At 47.1% G+C, this 17,252-nt stretch overlaps 5 protein-coding genes across 5 annotated transcripts; 1 reads left to right on the forward strand and 4 right to left on the reverse strand.

Annotated features, from left to right (window-relative positions):
- The first annotated feature begins 1,683 nt into the window (after positions 1–1,683).
- BKA55DRAFT_587528 (uncharacterized protein) lies at positions 1,684–2,896 on the forward strand. The gene is made up of 2 exons (XM_046194670.1): positions 1,684–1,993; positions 2,051–2,896. Exons 1-2 carry the CDS (start codon positions 1,901–1,903, stop codon positions 2,654–2,656), a joined length of 699 nt encoding a protein of 232 aa, XP_046040732.1. The 5' UTR covers positions 1,684–1,900; the 3' UTR covers positions 2,657–2,896.
- Positions 2,897–7,632: 4,736 nt separating this feature from the next.
- On the reverse strand, positions 7,633–9,115 carry BKA55DRAFT_587535 (phosphatidylserine decarboxylase-domain-containing protein). The gene is made up of 5 exons (XM_046194671.1): positions 9,018–9,115; positions 8,921–8,956; positions 8,733–8,868; positions 8,124–8,682; positions 7,633–8,068 (listed from the first exon to the last, which is right to left on the reverse strand). The coding sequence occupies exons 1-5, from the start codon at positions 9,078–9,080 to the stop codon at positions 7,804–7,806; spliced, it is 1,059 nt and encodes a 352-aa protein (XP_046040733.1). The 5' UTR covers positions 9,081–9,115; the 3' UTR covers positions 7,633–7,803.
- Positions 9,116–10,102: 987 nt separating this feature from the next.
- BKA55DRAFT_698794 (uncharacterized protein) lies at positions 10,103–10,509 on the reverse strand (the record flags this gene model as incomplete). Its single annotated transcript, XM_046200552.1, has 3 exons — positions 10,103–10,315; positions 10,375–10,434; positions 10,483–10,509. The coding sequence occupies 3 exons, from the start codon at positions 10,507–10,509 to the stop codon at positions 10,103–10,105; spliced, it is 300 nt and encodes a 99-aa protein (XP_046040734.1).
- Positions 10,510–12,950: 2,441 nt separating this feature from the next.
- Positions 12,951–14,143, reverse strand: BKA55DRAFT_587541 (uncharacterized protein). Its single transcript, XM_046194672.1, has 3 exons — positions 13,790–14,143; positions 13,527–13,736; positions 12,951–13,476 (listed from the first exon to the last, which is right to left on the reverse strand). The coding sequence occupies exons 2-3, from the start codon at positions 13,730–13,732 to the stop codon at positions 13,335–13,337; spliced, it is 348 nt and encodes a 115-aa protein (XP_046040735.1). The 5' UTR covers positions 13,733–13,736; positions 13,790–14,143; the 3' UTR covers positions 12,951–13,334.
- A 1,426-nt stretch (positions 14,144–15,569) lies between these two features.
- BKA55DRAFT_587546 (uncharacterized protein) lies at positions 15,570–16,122 on the reverse strand (the record flags this gene model as incomplete). The annotated part of the gene is made up of 2 exons (XM_046194673.1): positions 15,570–15,697; positions 15,740–16,122. Coding segments are annotated over 2 exons (511 nt in total), but the record flags the coding sequence as incomplete, so codon positions are not given.
- Between the last annotated feature and the right edge of the window lie 1,130 nt (positions 16,123–17,252).

The following is a 17,252-nucleotide window of genomic DNA, read 5'->3' on the forward strand; positions in this document are numbered from 1 at the left end:
ATGGAGACACTCACTCGCATTCAAAATCGAATAGAAACAAGGAGTAAGTTTAAAAACGGTATATTGTAGGTATCCTTGAGATATTAACTTAGTGAAGTAACTTCCTTGCCTAGTGTCTACAAGAGGCGCCCATCTCATCCATCCGGTACCAACGCCAGCATTTCACAACCCGTTATGTCTGAAATCCTTAATACTTTGACGAAGCATTTCTTCGCCGAGTATTTGACGTAGGCTCGAGAATTAACCTAGATTCTGGAAATCTAACAATAATTTCTATCGAGTTGGTCGATACTATTCTGATCTGGTTCACCAGAGTAGAAGCACTTAATAAAGCACCCAGCGAAACTACTACTTTCAACGCAGCTGTCGGCCCCAGTCTTCTCTTGTGCCTCATTAGCCAACCCCTGGCAGTCACTTGTAGTGCAGGCACTCAGATCAAGATAATAGTGGCCATAAAGATCGTGAAGAGCGCAAAAACCACACTGAGCTGGCGCATCAGCTTTCCGCTTATTGTGGGTATGAGTGTATGAGGTCGTGCCGTTTGCGGGAGGATAACTATATTGGAGGAGGAGTGGGTGTGCGGCTAGAAGGGGGACTGTGCCGAGTATCACCGTAATACTAACAATGACACCCTTCATTGCGTCCAGTGTACGAAAGTAATACACTAGTGGAAGCACCGAAGAATGATCTCGTTTATTAGATATTACAGAGACTTATTGCTTTCGTGTCTGATAAGAAAATATCGTATGTTTAAAGTAAAGATAAGAGAATAAGCGAAGTTATTATTGATTATTCGCACGAGTGATTGTTTAGATGTGTTTGTTCTGATGGTGTCTTGTAGAGATGTTTTCTTTATTGAGATGATTTGAAGGCCTTATATATCTTCGGAAACAAGGACAAGAAGTATATATGGCAGCTTAGATACAAGAATAGAGAAAGCCAAGAAAGGCTGAGATAAAAACTAATAATTATAGAAAACTAAAAACCTTAAAAAGACTACGTACAAGCCACAAAAAAAAAAAAAAAAAAAAAGAAAACGGAATATACTAAGCGGTGTACTGGGGCTGATGTCTTTTTAGTTCTTTAAAGTAGGTACGAGGAACCGTAAATATAGAAGAGTTGTATACAGTATTTGCCATATAAAGAAGGAATGCGCTAATTACGCAGCCACCGGCAGTGCTCGGAAAAGGTGCAGCCCATTGCGCCCAGGGCTGGTCTAATAATATATTACTAAATAGGTTTAGATTCCAGATGCTGGGCTATATATAGTAGGAAAATCACTAGATAACTGCCTTCTACTAGCTAGACGAGTTTTAAGTCCTACGTATATATGTATGTATGTATATTCTATTATGGCCATGCACCCTACTGTACCAAGGACTGCTTATAATTTACTAAATTACACGCTCTTCGTCCAGGCGCTGACTACTTATCTCCATTATCTTCATAGAATTATATCTTTTTGTCCATGCATATTAGTTAGGATTTAAACGCCTCACTGCCTCGGCCCCTACTGCACAATCACCTGGGGAACTCTAGTATGTACTGGTCTGAGCGTAATGCTCCTCACGGTCACGTGCGGCAGATCTGGTAGCTATGCCCTATTAGAATTGTTAGTTACGCATTACTGCCCGACCGAAAGCTGGGCATCAAGGTCATTCCTTTCATAAATTCGCCAGGTTGCAGGTTTCTTCAAGTTACTCATTTCACTTGATGTGACCGCTCCAGCATCGACGCAATAGATGCAATGGCGACGTCGGAAACTCAGAGCACTTAGAGTCTTCCTAAGGCTCTGTGGACTTATACAAATGACATATATTATAGAATTCGACTCTGGTTTACGCTCTATGGCTTTGAATCCATATTCCTTCACTTCTTCGCTTGTTCCCAGGTATGGTGCATGACGCACAGGCTTGTTAAATGTCCGAAGCCAGATTTGTTTAAAGTTTTCCGGGAATCGGAAATTGCCGCCTGCAATGCTGCGGCGGTCGCAGTAAGTTGATTGCTAAATTGGACTCCAAACACAGATTGACTAATTCCGTCCATCTAGGGAACACTCATCGCTACTATCGCGATAACATCTATGTCGCTACCTTCTGTTGGCCAGGTTCATTGGATCGTTCGCGGTCTGTGGCTCTTGAGCTTGGCAACTGGTCTCATATCCGCTCTGTGTGCATGCAACCTGCAGGCTACAATCAGCAGAAACCTAAGCTGGGACCAGCTCCTAGGATGGTTAAACGATGAACGTGAGAAGACTGGGTGGAAGGACGTGAGAGGCCCCACGGGTAAGGACTCCAAGCGGGGAGGGGTTTTCTATGTTCCCGTCTCTTCTGCTGTCCTTCTTATCTCAGCCCCGAGGGCCCTTATTCACTATGCTTTAACGGCCTACCTCATTGGACTTGGCATATACCTCGGGATTATCTGGAGAGATCAGCTAAATACTGAAGTAGTTATGGGCGAGAACCGAAATGTTTTTATATGCTTCTTGATTTCTGCCTTGGTATTTTACCCTCTATATTGGCTATCCGGGCTTAGTAACAAATGCAAGAACCGTGCCTATAAGGCTGAATGGGAAAATCTCACGAGAGCTGCGAAAGTGGGTAAGCTAGTAGAGACAAGGCTGGATCGACAGAGCTGCAGCGAGGGGGAGGCCTAGGTATTATTTGCAGGCGATATAAGTCAAATCCTCTACTAAAATAGAGTTGCAGGGTCAACAAATTGCGCCCTCTAGACCTTACTCAAGAATAGACTAGAAATGCGCTGCATTTCCACTTCTGCACCAATCAGAATCTCCATATCCTTACCCCAGATCTCTCCTCTGGAAATGCGGCGCATTGGAAAAATTGGCGTTAACATGCTGCCATAGGTAGCAATTCGTTATTAGTTTGGTTTCCCGTTTTGACCTCCACCTGCTCCCTCTAATAGGGTTACAATCAGAAGAGAGAAGAGGAAACAACCTCTCTCATTTTGGTTCAGGAAATGATCGGAAAGTTCCTCGATTTGATTTGATTATATCCTACGCGGTTGTAGTCGTCTAAATGACCTTAATAAATGAATGAATGAATTTATTACGCCCAGGAGGATACGCCTCATAGGGCCCAAGACGTTGGATTTCGTTACATTCTTTTTCCCCACTTCTGGTCCCATAACTCACCCCCCTTCGACTTCGCCAACACTTACATCTTGCTATTCTTATCAGCCTCGCTTGTCCTTGCGCCAGGCCTGCTTGAAGGCATATTTTTTCAAGTGTTTAGCATCCCATCTCCAGTAGCTGAAGCCTGGTCTGTCTATCTGAGGCTATCTCATATTAGTTCTTGTTGTATTGTTTAGTTTGTCAGTATGTCTTGTATGCTTTTACGTCTGTGTAGTATTCAAACGACCCTTGCTTGCCACAAACTTGATCGCTACTCGCACCGCTCCCAAGTTCGGGCTCCACTTGTCTCCGTCTGCCTCCTAAAAAGACAGATAGATTGTCTATCATTGCTTGATTGACGTTTCGCATGTGTTCTCGTTGCTTGTCCTATCGTGGGCATCGGAAGAGGAAGTGGTCGACCGTTTCTTCTTCTTGACCGCAGTCGCACGTATCTGTCTCAGTTGCGCCTATCCTGTGTAGATACTTGTTGACCCCCGCCATCCCCGTTCGCCGCTGTACCAGAATGTCGGATTCGCGCCTCTTTAGAGAATCATACAGTATCCTCGTGTGATTGCCTGACAACGCTTTGTCGAGCTGCTTCGAGTAGCCACCTACCCCCTCAGGTAGTGTCATGCGCTGTCGGCGTTGTGCTAACAGTACTCTTAGCCGGGTCGATCGGGCCTGTATCAGCGGGTTTGTTACTTTGCATCCGCTGTCTGCAGCTTTTCGTGCTTCCACCTTCGCTTTTGCTCCAAGTGTGAAAGGCTCGTTTGTAGACGATACCCAGCGCATCTTAATAGTGCTACCACCCTTTTCGAGTCGATCGACACGTTGGTAGATCTCCCGGATGGTGTCTTGTCCTGACTGCTGTCGAGGTATCGCGATCGCTTGTAGTGCCGACCGATTTCGTGTTACAACAATCATATCTCGATTTCAGAGTCCATAAGGCATGCATCTGAGGACCACTGCCACCGCTTCCAGCTCGGCCGTGTATGCGTTCTGTTGGTCTCTTCGAGCAAGAGTGATGGAGTACTTTGCTATGATACTATCATGGTGCTCCTGCGCCGGCGGCGTTGCGCACGACGCCGCCCATACCTACTATGCCGTTTCTTGCTGATGCGCTTGTCGCAATGAGCACTTGTTTTGCGCTTGTGGCATCGGTCGCGTCGTCGTTTATGCCTGCGTCTGCCACTGCGTCCTTGCCTGAGTCATACTCCACCATCATTTTCCTATGCCACGGTGATAGTGCATACGGCTCGATCGTTTCCATCCGCTCTACTGCGCCATCGTGGGCGAGCGCTAGCTTCGTCAATGGCGACAGATACCTCTGTGTCTCCCTCACCCTGAGTGCCGCAAGCGGATGTGTCTCCGTTAGCGTTTGCATATTGACGTAGAGCTGTATACCGGCCTGCGAGTGGGTTCACCGATGGGTAGAATGTCAGCTTCAGCTTCTGCCAAAGCCATCGACACTGTCTTGAAGGTTCCTGTGATGGCTTGCGCTCCTATCTTCTGTGCTTCGTTCCGCCACCTGGTCTCCATCCACCCGCGTCTGTGGGGCTACACGTTCGAAGCATAGCCCATTGTTGGGGCCACCGTTGCTAAAAACAACTGTCTCGCTATCCGGGGCGTCAACATCTTCAGCCTTCGTAGGCACATGGCCGCTCGGAGGCCTCGTGTAGCTGCTTCCTTCATGTGTTCCTCATACCGCAACTCCGAATCCATCACCAGTCCCTGGATCTTGCCACTTTTCTTCGGAATGATTGTTTGGCCTTTGATCGTATACGGGCTTTCATCAGTGCGTTCGGGACGGCGCGTGAAGTGGATGATGACAGTCTTATCCTCCTCAAACGTCGCCCCGCTTCGTCTCTCCCACTCCGGTGCTCTGTCGATGACGGCCTGAATGCCTGCTCGGTTTGCTTCTGCTGTCGGGGCCGTCACCCAGGCCGAGTAATCGTCGATGAACACGATTGACCCGCTTTTTAAGTCGATTTTATGCTGAATGAGATCTGCATTAAAGAACAGGAACAGCAACGGTGACAAAGGCGATCCTGGTGGGAGTCCAACCTGGCAAAGGATGTGCTGAGCTAAGGCAATCTATCTACGCACTAATTACAAAATGCTATTGGCTTTGGCAGGATTGGCCATTCGCGACGCGAAATTAGACTTCCCTATCGAAATGCAGTTTCTGCAAAAGCGTCAACAGATCACACTATCCAGCATATTATTGGTACAGACGGCGCATCGTATAGAGCCTGTTGCCCGTCAGCGGGAGGACCAGGCGCAGCTGGGAACAGCAGCTGCAAGACAAGCCTGTTGTCAGAGACGCTGTGGTGGGCCTGTGGGCGCGGCAGCTCGGGACTGCCCTCGAGTGGTTACGGCAATATAAAGGGTGTGTCAGCGCCCTTCATCTAGCCGAGCCTTGAAATAGTAAGAAGATCAGACAAAAGAAAACAGTATGAAGGGGAAGGAAAGGAGGAGAGGAGGAGAGGTGCGAGTGCGTCCTGAGTTGGTCTCGTCTAGTGGCGGGGGCAGATCTTGTCGAAGAAGGCGCTTATCTTGGACAGCTCGACGAACCTGTCGAAGTCTTTTCCTATTGCTAGGTTGACGGCTGCATTCAGTGAGGGGCGAGCCTAATCCCATGAGGCGGCAGCACCTTTCGGCGATAGAAGATATGATCCGGTGCTTTGCGTCGGTTGCATGAACAGACCAGGCGTGCATCGCCATGGTCGAATCCCTCGTGATATGCGGCGAAATCACCGTGGAGGGATCTCGCTGCCAGCAGTTGGTGCAAGGCTGTTCGCCAAAACTCTCACTCCTGCGGAGAGCCTCTGGTCGCCTATACTGCTCAGGATCGGCGGCGGACGATCAGGTCTCGAATGCTTCTTTCGGCTTTTGTCTTACGATCCTTCACAAGTATGCTAGCGTTAGCTGAGCCCCTTCGGGTTCGGGGAGCGATGATGCTGCTTTGGCCAGTTTATCGGCCTCTTCGTTGCCAGGGATGTCGTTATGTCCTGGCACCCAGCCTACCTGTCTGGCTCCATGCGATGCTGTTAAAGCCTGAAACTCAAGGAAGACGTCTTGAGACGAGACAGACGGTGTGCCTCGAAGGCATGTAGCGGCCGCGAGGTTGTCTAGGCAGTTTATGATGTTTCACGATACTGATTCTTGTAGGTTTAGGGCGGCCTTTAGGCCTTCTAACGCCCCTCTAGCTTCGGCATCGAAGACCTCAACTGGTCCGAGGCGACCTAATCCGTCGAAGACGTGTTCTAAAGCTGCTTTCTATCTGTATTTGATATCTTCGTTTGATGAGATCGTGGTAAGTGGGGCTGACTGGGTGGTAGCGTTCGACTCGCAAGAGGATGGCTCGTCAAGCGACTTGAGTCGTGCGGAGAACCTGAGTCGCCGCGCTTCGAGGACCTGGGTAACTGGCAGTATCCCACTTTCCCGGTGGAGGGTGGCGGTGGGTGTCGTCTTCCAGAAGGGCAGTGTAGCTCTCATGGACTGGTCCAAGGCCTTGTTCATTCTCTGTATGAGATGCTGGTTGCTCCATGGCGGGTCTCTGGTAGGCTGGCTTCATCGTGGCCTTGTCATGCCCTGGTACCACGCCTCGGAACCGTAGAGCAGGAATGGCTCGACTGACACCTTGACGGCGTTTTGGACAGCACCCGGCAGCGGACCGTGTTTCGTATTGGTTAGTCCTCGCAGGTGGTAGGCCACTGCCTTCGCTTTCGCCGCCCACTTCTCTACATGGATTCTGAACGATAGCCTGCTATCAAGCCAGCGCAGAGCCGACTCGGGATGTTTCTCGACGCCACCGTGACATACCGGCGGGGTGGTCCTCAGTTTACTGCGAGAGAAGTGCATGACATCGGTCTTCTTCGTGTCGAAGGAGACGCCGTTTGTCGCGCCCCAACGCACCATCTCCTTGATGGACTCAGATGCCGCAGCGGTCGTCTCGTCTACCGTATCGCCTATAGATAAGATAGATGTATCATCTGCATAGCCGAAGCGGCCTTGGGGGTTACCCAGTCGGTAGATGGGTTCCGCTGACACAGACCAGCAAAGGGCTATTCCTCGACGTAAAGTACAGGTCCCATACATTTTGCAGGCCATCTAGAGTCATGGGCTCTTTGAATGATCTCTCGTATTTTCAACAGTACTGAAGACAGATTGGTTGGTGGTTGTGTGTTCGAGTCGAATGTGCCCGCCTTCTTCTTTGTGTTTGGGTTCTGAAGTCTCGAAAGCTTTGATTTGACTTAATGTCGAGGCTGCTTTGCACAGAGAGTAGGTAGTCTCACCTGAATAGGTACACTACGAGTCACCAACATGCGCTGGGGGCTATGGCGCTGTCCGCATTATCGCGCGGTAGCTTTGCCGGATGAGGGACCTCCCCATGTAGGCTATGTTCTTCACTTATACCTTTTTGCTCTGGAAGAAGAGAACTGGTAAGATCGACTATAGGGAGCTGGCTAGGCGTTTACTTGCGGGACGATAGTGGACTCGGATCGATGTCCTCGGGTGGTATTGGCATTGTGGTTGAGTAACTGAGTGGGTTTACCCCTGAATAAATTTCTTTTCTCCTTAATATAGTATTTGTTCGCTCCGGTCGGCCTTTCCATTTATACATGCAACTTATATCAATTGGTGGACACCCTGAAGATAAGATTGATTTATGCATTTGGATCTGCAACTTCAGCATACGTAGGTTCGGGAGACATCTCGCCTCGCCGGGTTGAACGGGTTGCACGACCCAAGCTCATACCAACCTCGACCGAGACTTGAATACGCTGCTTGCTTAACTGCAACAGATCGTTGTCAAATTTAATCCTCTCCACTTGGAATGCGACAATAATGGAAGAGCCGCCAAACTGAAAATGTCCCAGCTCATCACCCTTATTGACCTGTACGCCACTTTTCTGAAATTGCTCGTGTATGCTGCATATGGTTAGAACCCGAACTATACATGCCTCGGGAGCATAATTGCACTTACACGACTGATCCCACATTCGTTGCTCCGATGGCGACAAACAAGACATCGCCAAATTCAGCCGTCTCGATGATGACATACGCCCTTCTATTTCTCGTTAAGATATCTACTTGACTCTGTAAAGCAACAGGATCGACTTGATAATAGTCGCCGGGAATACTCCGAAATAATTTGATTTTGCCGGTCACAGGTGAGTGGTATCGATGATAGTCTTGTGGTGATAGACGAAAGCTGGCAACGGCTGCGTTTTCGTACTTTGAACCGAGTTGTGTGTCCATGACGAGATTGGTAATGCTAAAATCATGGCCTTTAATCCAAATCTTCTTTGTTTCTGCAACTGATTCGTACGTGACAACTCTTGAATCGGCCACAACGATCGCGGTTAATGCATCATCAGGCCGGTGGATCGGCCTTGAGCCGGCTTTATGCGCTCGGGCGAAGAAGTCTTCGAATGTGTTATACTCATTAATACCCGAAGGGTCAAAGTCATTCATGTTGATACCATAATAATCAACGAATTTGCTAATTTGCTCCTTGGATGCTGGAGATGCCTCTTTCTTACCTATTCGCGTGTTAATATCTTCCACGTGCAGCCCTGACCCCAAGACATACCCTTTTCTAGGGACTTATTGTGCATATAAAGTCGCATGGCGTGTGTCGTATCGATCCATTCAGTGATATGGTTGAACAGGAAGAGGAGCTTGAGTTTCTTGCCGAGCGGGATTATCTCCCGCTCGAGTTGCCCAGTCTGCGACAGTATGTAAGAAAGTGTGCAAGATAGGAGATCACGGACAACTCACTTTGCGATTGCAAGACAACCATCCCCAGTGGGCGTTCTGTTACAGGATTAGCACGCTAACTATAATGCTCTTATTCTATTCAATGAGATTATCATACTGGATGTACCCATGAAAGTAAATAGTTGAGGACGTTGTGAAAGAAAGCCGAAACACTCAACATTGTAGCAGAATTATCTAAATTTGTAAAGAAAGTTATTAAGATGCATGGGCCTGGAAATAACAGGGCGTCAAGCCGCATTTATAAATAAATCTTGAGATTTCTCATGGCGCACTAGTGACGTCTGACGTCATAAATGTACACTAGTAAGTTAACCGTTGCGTTTATCAAAACTATGAATAATTAATACGTATGTGAAGCTCTAGTTTGACGTCATTAACGAAACCTTTTTAGTGGATAATAATTTAATTTACTTGGGTCAAGGAAATGTATGACGTAGCATCGCCGTGCTATGTCGTGTTAATGGTATTATCATATCACAAGCAAGAAGGTAATAGAAAACCATGTCATTAGTTGCAGCAGGTAAAAAAGAAAGAAAAACAAAAAAGGCGTCTTGGAGAATGCTATCAGCATACGGTTATTTGCCTCGTAAGCTAGTCTCGCTACTTTGAAGTACAAGAGCAACGCCAGTTGAGGGGGGCCATCTCCTCCTGTTTCAAATTGTAGACTGCCACCGTTTACTGCCTGAGGACCCCGTCACAGCCGCATTATAAACTGCAAGTATGTTCTCATCCAGGAGTCCATCATCAATTAGATGAATAAATCTGTGCTTGGACTGCTTGCTTGTTCTCCAGCCTATTATATCCACGACAGTTCGCCGCGGATGGATTATGGGACCTTAAGTGTTACCAGCACCGCCGATTGGTTGATTATGCAGCGTCTGAAAGCGGACAACCTTCCACAGTTAGGACGAACCCTTTTCAGTAAGGGTCTAAGGTGTCGGAGATTAGCGAAGACATGTTTAATGGATTTAGGACCATGTCAAACGGCCGCCATGCCGCCTGATTCAATGGCCGCTGCCCAGCCAATTCTAATATTTCCCCTCATTAGACGTCGATCGAGGCTACCTAGCAAGATGATACCTCAAAGGCTTTAAGTGGATGGGATTGCTCGGGACCTATTGTGGGAAGTGCGATGGTAGTGGTTGTTGCTAGCACTAAATATCAGAATGAAAGAACATGCTATCATTGTTGTCTCAGAATCCCCAATTCATCCGGATAAACAAGTTTCTGAACGGACCAAGGAGCAGCATAGGCTCTCTTCCAGTATGCCATACCCTCCTTACTAGCAGCTGCCTTATTGGTCTGTACGTTCTCATTCATGGGGTTTGCATATTCGCTGGATGGAGTCGAGGGGTGAGGCAGCAAGATGTTCATAGGCATCCCAGCACCTGCGGTCTAGTGTCATATTTGGGGTTAGCGTGGGAACGACACAATTGCGTCTAGGAAGACTGCACCAAACAGAAATCGCACCGGGCACCAAATATCAGGACACTATTGCGGCACTTGGCAGAGCCCTGTTCGTGGTCAATACTCTAGACTTTGAGTCAGGTATGGAAGCTTACATAGTAACTCGCACAGGGGCTGGTCATCGTAGGGAAAATACCATCTATCAAAGATAGCTTAGTTGTATGTTGATTCTTTAACGGAACGAAGAAGAAAGGTGCAAAATGGATCAAAAAGAATGAGATCAAGGATCCGCAGGGCCAGGGTATGGAATCTTCCTAGTAAAGCCTTCAACGCAGCACAGCCGGAAGGGTTAAAATACTATCTATAAATTAATCAACGACCCAACAGCTGTAGTGGATATCATTCTGATGGCAAAATCCGCTAGCTCGTGCCGTTGTGGGTGCGATTGGTTTGGCTGTATTAGTTCGGCAATTCTTGCGTTCAATTGGCGGGTGGCCATTTACGCTAAACGTGGACAAATGATTTTGCCGTATGGAGCCGGCTGCACTGTAATATTGTGTCTACGCGGTGGTAGGAGGCTTGTTCTGATGAACCAAGCCAAGATGCTGAACCAATCTCAAACGTCCAGCTATTTGCTGTGGTAGGCGCTGGTTTCAGAAAGTTCGCCATTGTCATGTCATGTCGTTGCAAAGCCGTATGCCTGACACCTTGTTGACTAAATCGTGCATGTGGAGAGCTCCCTGCGTCCTGGCTCATGTTTGGTTAGCAACAGGTAGGAGGCTCGAGAGGGTTACATGCTAAATCTATGCAAACTGCGCAGCCGACGCCGTTTAACGCCTATTATGCAAGCCCCAATGCCATCATCTAGGTCTATAACGTCGCGATTCGGTTGCTCCCGGATTTATGGAGGCATATCTATAATCCTTAGGAATAATCTGAGAGTCTGGGCTTTATTCTACTATGTCTGTGTGTGTTCACGCTGAAATAACCATGGTGCGTGTATATAAAATGAAGCACGGACCGCGACGGTCTTGCCGCAGAATAACCTTCCCGTAGGTGAATTAACCTTTATCGGTAGGAAAGCCCCAAGCGCCATTAGGGATGCGGCTAAGGGGCCCCGGAGTTACATTTTTAAAGAGTTCGAGTTAGTCGCAAACGTCACGCCCACGACATCGCACAGCTCTTTCTGGACTCTGATGAAGCCATGATGGAAGTTCTCGAAATAAAGGCGCTTCTCGGGCAGGAACTGCCAGGACTAGAGGTCGTTATAAGTGATGCGTAATTTGATATGTGAGTAGCTCAAGGATAATCCCGATTTCCTCATTAGGTAGTACGCTATTTACATCGTAAGCTGTTAAACAATAGCTGCTCGTAACAATGTAACAGTATGACGCACGCTCACTGACGTCAGAAAATAGATATCGTCAGTACTAACGATTACGCCACGTTTCAAGATATCATCGAGGGGTTCGCGCTTCTTTAACGCCTGCGTGAGTGGCTTATTGTGACCAACCGATGCGCCACTTATGCAGTACTGCTCATAATTCCAATCCAACCAAGCAAAGTATCAAACAAATCAAAACAAATGTACTAATAACTCCCTTCAAATCAAACAAAATATCAAATGCCGGATTTGACATACAATATGAAATATCTGTGATAAAGCAATACTGAGGGAATCGGAGGTGTTATCAAAAAGGTCTAAGTTACATGTGACTGAGAAGAGCATCGGACAATCTTAGTTAGACGGTGTCAACAATTTGGCACACACCATAGGTGAGCTGCTCACGGTGGTGGGTGTGATTACCCGGAAGTTTTCACTGGGCTGACTGGGTTATTGCAACCTCCTCTTGTAAGCCATCAGCGTGCAATTTAAGTTGCATTGATTTTAACCTTCCAAGTTCTTTATGAGTGACCTGAGCCACCAAGTCTGACATGAAATAGGCACGCTTAAATGCTCCGTAGTACCTATCGCCTGGAGTGTTTAGTGTCCATCATGTCTCGATTAGGCTAGCAGCAGAAAGATAATTGCAAAGCGAGCAACCGCACAGCTCGGGCCGGCGAGTATGTTAGAGACAGAGTCGTCTCGCTCCGTTCGGCGGCCTCAGGGGGCCAGTCTGAGTGTTTTCAAACAGCGTTTTTATAATAATACTGATTGTTATCTTTGAGACTGAATATTCGAAAGTGACTAAAGATGCATGACGATGATAGAATTTCCAAAGGCACTAAAGTCCATACGGATTGCAATCAATCCATACAGGGGACGCGTTAGCTTCGTTAGAACCACTTAAACTCAAACGAATTCGCGTAGAGAAAATGATATAACAAGGAAGCCAGCCAACTGGGAAGCCTGAATCCCATTTTGACGCGTTAAATCTAATCAGGGTGTCATATTGAGAGGCCTTTTTCTGGTGAAAGTGGATTGTGAGGAACCACAGCGATTGTGAGCCAATGATTATGCGTACAAACCACTTTCAGCAAAAGTGGGAGAAGTGATAGAGATGTATATACTCTCTCATATGAGGGAAAAAAATATCGGCATCTCCCAACAACTCTCGCTGTCACATTCTCATTTGTCAAGACATCATAGAAGCGTTCCTGTCTTGAACTAAAACAATCTGCGAGGAAAATCGCATTGATTTTGATTCAGTTCAACTGTTCCATTCTTTATTTCTCGATGGTTGCGAGCAGGTATATTTTCTTCTGAGTGTGCCACATTGCAAGGCTCGAGGGCAAACTTGTCGTCAACGTTCAGCTCGAAACGTCGCATCCTACAATTCAGTCATTGACAAGCCGCTTGGAGGCAATTAAGCCAGCACACAGTGCATAAGGGACAGCTACTAATGAATAGTTACCACTGGAGAAAGTCTTCAGCCCAGCGGGCTGACTCACTGATTCGTACACGGCTTATCGTCCTTTCGTTCTACCACGACTTCTTCATCTCCGGCCGGCCCTTCAATTCTACAACGTACTCTGCCTTCCCATGTCGTATTCGCTTGTCCAGCAATCAGGCTCCTGAATGGTCGTCATAAGTGGCTTTCAACGTGAGGCCATTGAGAATCATGGCTTGACCATTGAGGGCTGATGCTTCTGCACATGTTCGACTATCTTTCTTTTTGTCTTCCTTCCTCCATTCTTTTCTTCTCTTTCTTTCTCTTTTTTTTTAAAAAAAGAAAAGAAAAAGAAAGAAAGAAAAAACATTCCTTTAGGGACTAGAATTCGCCCTCTCATAAGCAGAGGGCTCACATTTGCGTTATATGTCGCTGGCTGGCCGCTCGAACGAGGAGACGGATTCCTAAAGCTCTGGTTACCGGCCATCGACTTATAGACGCATTCGGGAACAAAGTAACCCTGCAGAATCAGACAATAGCAAGTTGTCGTAACAGTCAACGCACACATAAGCATGATCCTTCGTCGGTCAGCAAGGATGCTGTGAGATGTGATATTAGATTTGTAACTCACAGCACTTCGTGTCTTGTTTTTTTTTCCAGCTCGAAACGCCAACACCAGCGAGAAATACAGGTCTTGAAATACGGAAATGCCCCACATTTTGCGTGTCGAAGGTGGCCGCAGCTTCTAAGCTTGTCATTGAGTACCTGACAATGGCTCGGTTTTATAAATGGAGGTGCTAACTAGGCATTCCAGGAGGAGCCGCTGTTCTCTATCCGAATAAGCGACGAGAGCAAAAGACAACATGCGTCAGAATGATGACAGATTGCAGATTCGACTAGAGCGGGGTCTGTCATGGCGGAAACGGCAGCGAGCTTAGGCAGCTTTATATTTCAGTCCCTAAAATCACCAGCCCCATCCCCTTACCATATTTTCTTGGCATATGCTCTCCTCCCATCTGCTTTAAATCACCGATTTATTCACTCATGTTTGTCAATCTTGTCCCAGGGCACCACTTGCATTGAACGACGTGCCTCACCGTCATAGACGATTGAACCTGCATCATCAGCAAGCCAGAATACGACATCGACTGTACAAAGAGATGAACTTAGATCAGCCACTTCATCGAGACGAGGTGGATCCCCCTCCGAACCCAATACCCCTCCGTGCAAGACCAGCCGTCGCCTATATTCTATCTCAGTGAGCCTCTGAAACCACAGGTGCATTTGCCTCTGCTTTGCTCATCCGCTTCGTCGGAGTATTGCTCAAAAACCACATGCTGTTTGGGGCCTTGGAATAAGCCGCCTAGCCGGCGGCATCGTCTTTGTATAGTGACGTGTCATTATTTCCGGCGGGACAGTGCCAATGTGTACCTAAAATGCGCTCGAATAGGCCTTGGTAGTACGTCATCAGAATCTCTAGGTTGGCACAATTCTCCGGTCCACACGGTATAGAAACTCAAGCTCCAGCAACTTCATTTCTGCGACCTGTGCCCCTAACTATGGCGCAAAGTCTTGCTCCAGAATGAGTCTGAATCCTTTCGATGAATACTAAGGCTGTTCAGGTACGGTATGAGCAGGCTATCATCGTGGTGGATGGAAGCTGCGCTGTAGCTGACGTATTCCTCACCACTCCACACCTTGAGTTGGTTTTGCAAGATGCTTAGGGCTTTTTTTGGCATGTTGTTGGTATTGTGACATTTCCATAAGGTCGTTCATGGCCTGGCTGATGATCTCAGGAATATGAGAACTGATTATCGCGCCTCTTCCCAAGTTCTTGGTCGAGATGGAATCAATTTCAAGATGCACAATGGCTGTTATCAGGGTGAAATGAGGGAAAAACGACGATGACCTGCGCAAGGAGTAGAGCTCGATCTGGCACCGTCTCGCGCAGCTGCCGGATTGTATAAGCACCTCCATCGGGGTTACGGATCCGGCGAAGCGTGCCGGTCCGGCGTGCCTCCAGTTTGAGCTTTTCCTTCTGCAATCTTACAATATCCTTCTGCGCTGATTTGGCGATAATTGCATAGTCTAAAGAAGACTCTACATCTTCTATGATAGCTCTCGTTGGACTGCTGAGAATTTGAGGCTTATGTCGTATCGAATTGAACTGGTTTCTTTTTTTTCTTTTTTCTTTTTTTTCTTTTTTTTTTTTTTTTTTTTTTTTTTTTTTTGCTTTCTTGGAGTAACAGGATGAAGGAAGTTGGGAAATCAAGGCTCGGTTTGCTCGTGAGCTGCTCGCCGTAGAGGTTCTAAAACAACTTCCCGGTCAATTGGCCAAAGACCTAACTTTTCCCAGCCAACATATATATAACAGGCTCTAAAGGCAGCTTTGTATAAACGATTCCGCATACCCAGGAACTGAAATCTCGATAATTGAAGTCCGCCGCCTCCAATAAAGTCATATAAAGCACTTCGTTGTGCGCGCTTGACATGCTTATAGACCCCAACATCAAGAGGCTGAAGGAGATGACTTGTATGACTAGGGAGTTGATAAGGGATAATATCGAACATTGTACAATACTAAATAAACGGGCGATCCTCATGAGCTGAGAAACCATCCATAAGAAGCCTTCTCTTAACTGGGAGATTTTTTTCGGAATTTTTGGAGGCCCTGAAGGCGATCTCTTGCGACCAAGTTTCCCTTGTGATCTTGGGACCGTACCCAAACCACTGCTCAATCATAAAGTCATCGGAATCGCTGCTTTTTGTGAAGGAGTATATATTGAAGTGTTGTAGCCACTGGAGAGCTCTCTGACTGTTATTAAATCCTGTTTCCGTATGTGTAAGGATAATATCTTCATCTATATCGGCAAAAGCATATTCTTCAAGCAAAGATTTCATTGCAAAGATAAGGAAAGAAGGAATTGCTTGTCCTATGGCGTAGATCGCATCCACGGCGGTCATTGACTCCTTATTCCCCGGCTGAAAAGCAACAGGCCTGGTGTTTTTTTCTTGCGAGTTGAAAATAGCTTCAGGCTGCTGTCAATCCAGCCAAATTGTATAGGGGATTCATCGAAATTTCCTAGATTTTGAGGACGAATTTCCTCTCTTATGACTGTGCCTTCATAACCCCCAAACCAGGCTTCCATGCGAGGAATATCGGTCTCTGCGCTTGCTCGTTGGATTTCCTTGACTCTGGGACGATTACACTGTAATTCTGGGTGCCTCTTCTTAAAATTCCCTACCCAGGCTTGCGATAACCTCGTTTTTGGTCCTTTTAGTTGAAATTGGCGAATGAGGCTGGCATAGTTGCGGATACAAGCTTCGGTCACAGCGAAAGCGCTGGTTTCAACATTGCGAAGATACTCAATGAGAGCGCGCTCTTCTGCCTTTGTGAGCGCCATTGGGCGCCCTCCTTTAGAAATAGATGCTTTTATCGTCGGCAACGGCTTCCCAGCTTTTAGGAGATATATATATCGCTTCATAAGAGGCAGATTTGCGTGGCGTTGGGCTGCGATATCACTTTGTGAGAGGGAGGCTGGTGCGGGGCAATGACGCGTTGACCTTGTTATAGATGAGCGGGCAAGCCAAGCGCGGGCGCCAGCTGCCGCATTCTTGCGGGATTTCTCCGAAATTGAAGTCATTCTCTTTCTCGCCGCTAAGGGATGCAGATGCAACACAGAAGGATCGTTGACAAGCATCAATACCGACTATAACAAGAAGAGGCGTCTTGTACTTATTGGTATTGTATGTACAGTCCAATAGAAGCACTTCAGGATATGATTTGAGGTATTGTAGTGATCTTCGGTGTGCAAATAGTACTACTGTAACTCTGCCACTCTCGTCAAGGCATATTTGACTCCAGAAGCTCTCATTGTTAAGCTCATCGGCAAAGGCACACATATTGCTTTGACCTTTAGCAAACTCTCATTTGCCCCGTGCAATGCAATTGTAGATATACTGCCGCGTAGCAAGCGTATCTGAATTCATACGTAAGTAGGATCTAATCTCCTTTGGCGCAACGCCGGCATTGGCGAATTGTTGGACTTTTGATACATCGAGGCTTGATAGCTGACGATGTTGTGGATGTACTG

Source organism: Fusarium redolens (assembly GCF_020744475.1).
Source record: "Fusarium redolens strain MPI-CAGE-AT-0023 chromosome Unknown BKA55scaffold_45, whole genome shotgun sequence".
Lineage (NCBI taxonomy): Eukaryota > Fungi > Ascomycota > Sordariomycetes > Hypocreales > Nectriaceae > Fusarium > Fusarium redolens.

Bases quoted from the DNA above. Each gene is read 5' to 3' on its own strand.
- BKA55DRAFT_587528 (XM_046194670.1), top strand. From the start codon at position 1,901: ATGACGCACAGGCTTGTTAAATGTCCGAAGCCAGATTTGTTTAAAGTT. The intron at 1,994-2,050 runs GTAAGTTGATTG...CCGTCCATCTAG, and splicing joins GCAATGCTGCGGCGGTCGCA to GGAACACTCATCGCTACTAT.
- BKA55DRAFT_587535 (XM_046194671.1), bottom strand. From the start codon at position 9,080: ATGTTGAGTGTTTCGGCTTTCTTTCACAACGTCCTCAACTATTTACTT. The intron at 8,869-8,920 runs GTGAGTTGTCCG...ATACTGTCGCAG, and splicing joins GGTTGTCTTGCAATCGCAAA to ACTGGGCAACTCGAGCGGGA. The intron at 8,069-8,123 runs GTAAGTGCAATT...AACCATATGCAG, and splicing joins ACGAATGTGGGATCAGTCGT to CATACACGAGCAATTTCAGA.
- BKA55DRAFT_587541 (XM_046194672.1), bottom strand. From the start codon at position 13,732: ATGCTTATGTGTGCGTTGACTGTTACGACAACTTGCTATTGTCTGATT. The intron at 13,477-13,526 runs GTTTTTTCTTTC...AAAAAGAGAAAG, and splicing joins ATTCTAGTCCCTAAAGGAAT to AAAGAGAAGAAAAGAATGGA.